The sequence below is a fragment of the Propithecus coquereli genome, unplaced genomic scaffold, assembly GCF_000956105.1.
Source record: "Propithecus coquereli isolate 6110/MARCELLA unplaced genomic scaffold, Pcoq_1.0 Scaffold155, whole genome shotgun sequence".
Classification (NCBI taxonomy): Eukaryota; Metazoa; Chordata; class Mammalia; order Primates; family Indriidae; genus Propithecus; species Propithecus coquereli.
Window position 1 is genome coordinate 3,429,596 of NW_012139969.1, and position 4,230 is coordinate 3,433,825.

At 37.2% G+C, this 4,230-nt stretch overlaps 1 protein-coding gene across 1 annotated transcript; it reads right to left on the bottom strand.

Annotated features, from left to right (window-relative positions):
* Positions 1–3,145: 3,145 nt before the first annotated feature.
* Positions 3,146–3,784, bottom strand: SENP8 (SUMO/sentrin specific peptidase family member 8). The gene has a single exon (XM_012640650.1). It carries the CDS (start codon positions 3,782–3,784, stop codon positions 3,146–3,148), a length of 639 nt encoding a protein of 212 aa, XP_012496104.1.
* Between the last annotated feature and the right edge of the window lie 446 nt (positions 3,785–4,230).

The following is a 4,230-nucleotide window of genomic DNA, read 5'->3' on the forward strand; positions in this document are numbered from 1 at the left end:
CATATATATAATGTGCAAGGTACTGCCACATATGTATGTGTGTGTGTGTGTGTGTGTGTGTGTGTGCACAGAAAGCACCCTGCACAGTATAAAGGATAGTTCTTGCTATTATTTACCATCCTCAAATAAGTTTCTCTTTTGTACATAACAGTATTTATCAGCCATTTTTCACACAGCTGTTTAGCTGCATGGCAATGTAACACCAAGTTTTCAAACTTGCTGTTTGTTTTAAAATGGAACTGAGTAGTAGGACAGAAGGGAAATAAGGTTTATTTTAGTGTCTATTGTATACTTTACGTATGATATGTAATTCTTATAGTACCTGCCTAAACAGACTACTATCTTCATTTTGCCGATGAGGCCACTGAATCTGAAATTAGCCTGAAGCTACAAGTTTATAACTGACAGAGCTTAGATTTGATTGAAACATTCATGCTCTAATACCACAGCATACAAATTTCCAAAAATACTTTTTCTATTTTAAGTGATGGAAGAAAAAAACACATTCAGTATCAGTAAATAACCATGGAACTGAGAAATTCTACTTTGCCATTTCAATGAAATGTCTATTATTAAAACATATGGTCACTATGGATATAGTAAAAATTATAGAATAGTCAAAATAATTAGGTACATATCAAAAATATAATCCACTTGTAAATTTTAAATTATTCTCATCTAGTTACGCCCAGTGCTTGTGAAATTCAACACATACCTACCCAAAGCGTGGAAATATTTGTGGTTTAGACACTATTAAACAGAAAACCCACTGATACTTATCTTTTTTTACCAGCATTTACAGCTGGGTTTATGTACAGTGACCTTTTTGAATTCTATATTGAGACACAGGTCAGACAAGTGTGATTATACTTATGGAGCAACACAATAGGATATTTGAAAGCAGGGTAATTCAGTTTGCTAATTGCTTAGCCCAATTTTGAATAACCTGCTTTCCTTTTGAGTATTTTGAAGATGAATTTTGCATAATGGATCCTTTTGACTCTAAGAGAGCACAATACCATCAAAACATCCTTTCCCTATTTCATGTATCATGTAACATCAATGGTGTATGGTTAAGCAGGTGTATAACTTATGGGCTATTATAACATCTAGAGAAATACAAGTCAACTCTTAAATTCTCCTGTCATTTATAATGCTAACATTCACAAATGACATACTCAAAATGTCATGTAAGGAAACTAACCTGTGGCACAGCCCAATCATGCCATATATGCGGAAAAGGAGATCTCCGATTTTATCTTTTTTTTTTTTTTTAAAGACTTACTAGTTTAGTTCAAAAAATAATTTATTTCTGTGATGAATCTTAGAGAGTTAGGAAAGATTGCACTCATATGCATTAACTCTCAATGGGAGATACTGACATTTAAACAAACATACTTTGCATTATTAGAAAGATAGAAAGATGGCAACTTTTCCCTGAGAGGATTTGAGTCTCCTAGTCTAGACTAGCTGCCTAAGTCAACAGTCACTGAAATAATACTGCTTTCTTTTCTTTACCTACACTTGTGGCCTATTAGCAACCTGTGTCACACCTCTTGTGGTCCCTCCCTCCCTATTTCACCTCTATGGCTGATTGCCAGTTCCTAATCTTTTCCCTGCCCCCATCTTTCATTAGGTCTCCTTTTTATCCAAAACATAATGACTTGAAATGGAAACTTTTTCGTAGCTTTCTCTTTGACTTTTAGTTTCAACTCCTGTTCGCTCAGACCTGCTATGTAACCTGTACTTATTTACACTTACTGTGTTTTCCCTTCCTGGCTAAAAGGAACTGAGTTACTGCCCTCTGTGGTCAGTGGGTGGCGAGGTTATTTTGGGCCACGAGGGCTGGGGGCAGGGTTAGGCTAGGGAGGTAGCTGAAGTAAGTTTCATAGTGAAGCTAATTTTTGGGTTTAAAGTCTCATATGCATTACAATCTAATTCTTATTAGGAACAGAATTAATATATGTACCCAACATATCATCTGATTGTTCATTATTTGAAAGAACTAAAAGAGATCAGTGCTTTTGGAGGGATAGCATTTCTTTTTATTCTTCGTTCCACATTTTAAAAATTACACTGTCTGCATTTTGAATTAAGCGAATGGGTTGAGAAAGGTCACTTTTCTTCCTTTATATTTCAAGAATAAACCGACTGTAAGTCTGTAAGTTTCAGATACAGTAACAGTCCTGAAATCACCATGACATAACTGAAAACAACTGTGCCAGATTAAGGATAGGGTGGAAAACCTGTAACTATCAGAAAGCAGAAATATTTATCTGAAATAACAGGTAACCATGGGAAGTTATCAGCTCTGAGTTTTAGAACCAAAGAACTTTGGATATAAGGAGAAAGTGTATGTGTGGCTAATAGACAAGGTAAAGAAAAGCTGTTATCAATCCAGAGTCGCAAGTCGACCCACTCAGTGAACAAACTAAGAGGTCCACCACAGCCATTCATTTAATGAAATTACTCAAATTTCCCCTTTCTTAGAGTATTATAGGAACAGATGGAGGAAGATGGGCTAACATCATCTCATCAAATATTTGCAAAGATTATGCAGATACTTGGGAAAGCCTTTGCATAGTGAATAGACAAGATATCACAAAGAAATGAATAATTGATTCTCATAATATTTAGGTCTTGAATAAAGTTAGGCCTTGATCTGCTTCCAGCCAGTTGATCTCTTTAATTATGCAGGCCATGCAATAAGTTTTTGGTTCTATTCTATAGTTTCCTTCCTTGCATTCCTCTAGATTTCATATATTCTTGATTTGTTTTCCAGAGCACTGCTTTTCCTTTAGAATAAGCCAATGTGGACAAGGGGGACCAAAAGGAAATTAATTTTATACCAATAAGAAAAGTCTTACTTGAACCTTGTTTGTAATAAATGTTCAGATAAGTTGGTTGTAAGGTTTTGGTGTACGATTTCAAGACATTTTCACAGACCATATTGCTCTCAAGGCAGGGTTAAAGTGAAACTGTCCATTAGGATAATGCAGAGGATAACATTTGTTCAGGAAAAAGTAAGAATACTAAGCTTTCCTCTCTACTAGGCATCTTCCCTCAGGCACTGAGATTGCAGTCATCAACAAATGGGGAAGGGCAGAAAGAGGAGACTTCAAAAGTCACAAATAGACTTCGACAGCTAATTTTTAGCAAGTCTGTTGATGAGGTCTTTCCATTCTCCCCTCTTCTTTGTGATGTATGTAGGGGTAAGTAGCTGCAGCAGTGATTCTGTCTGCTGCCTAAAGAAGTTGTGACACAAGGCCTCAGCGTTACATATCACGTACATCCCACAGTCATAGCTGTTTTGTTGAGCAGGGGCTCTCTCTTCCACAAAGACCAGTTTGTCTCCTTTTCTGCCTAAGAAAACCTCCAGTTTCTCTGCTACCTGCTTTGCGTGGACTGAGTTGCTCCTACTATGGGAATCGTAATGACAAAAGCTATTTTTATCTTGGAGATAAACCAACAAACTCCAGTGGGTTCCCCCAGCTGCATGGTTGGAGTTATCATTGATGGCTAAAAATATAACTCTCTTGTGGGGGAGGTCCAGAGGCTCAAGGAACATGGCGATCTCTGCTGGGTTGCTAGTGCACTTGATGAACTGGGTGACTTCAGGGCTGATGAAGCAGACATGGTCAGAACAGTCACAAAACTGACTGTTGGCAAAGTACTCAAAGGCAAACCCAATAATATGGTCGTTAAGCCAGTTTGGTGGATCCAATAGGGAGACATCTGATTGCCGCAGTAGACTGTCCATGTAACTCAAGACTACAGGGTCCATCTTGTACTGACCAGGGCTGCTGAGAAATTCCAGAAGCTGAAGGAGAGGCAAAAGACAATATTTACTGTTGAATATAATACCTGGATGTAAAATGGGGCTGTAAAATAACAGCTACTCTCATAGGTCTGTGGTAAAGAATAAATATACCGTCGATCTTTGAACATGGGTTTGAACTGAACGGATCCACCTACATGCAGATTTCCTCTGCCTCTGCCAGCCCGAGACAGAAAGACCAACCCCTACTCTTCCTTAGCCTACTAAACATGAAGAAGACCAGGATGAAGACCTTTACGATGATCCGCTTCCACTTAATGAATAATATATACATTTTCTCTTCCTTATATAGTAATTTTCTTAATAATATTTTCTTTTCTCTAGCTTGCTTTATTGTAAAAATACAGTATCTAGTAAACATAACATACAAAATATGTGTTGACTGTTTATGT

Coding starts and splice junctions, on each gene's coding strand:
- SENP8 (XM_012640650.1), bottom strand. CDS start 3,784: ATGGACCCTGTAGTCTTGAGTTACATGGACAGTCTACTGCGGCAATCA.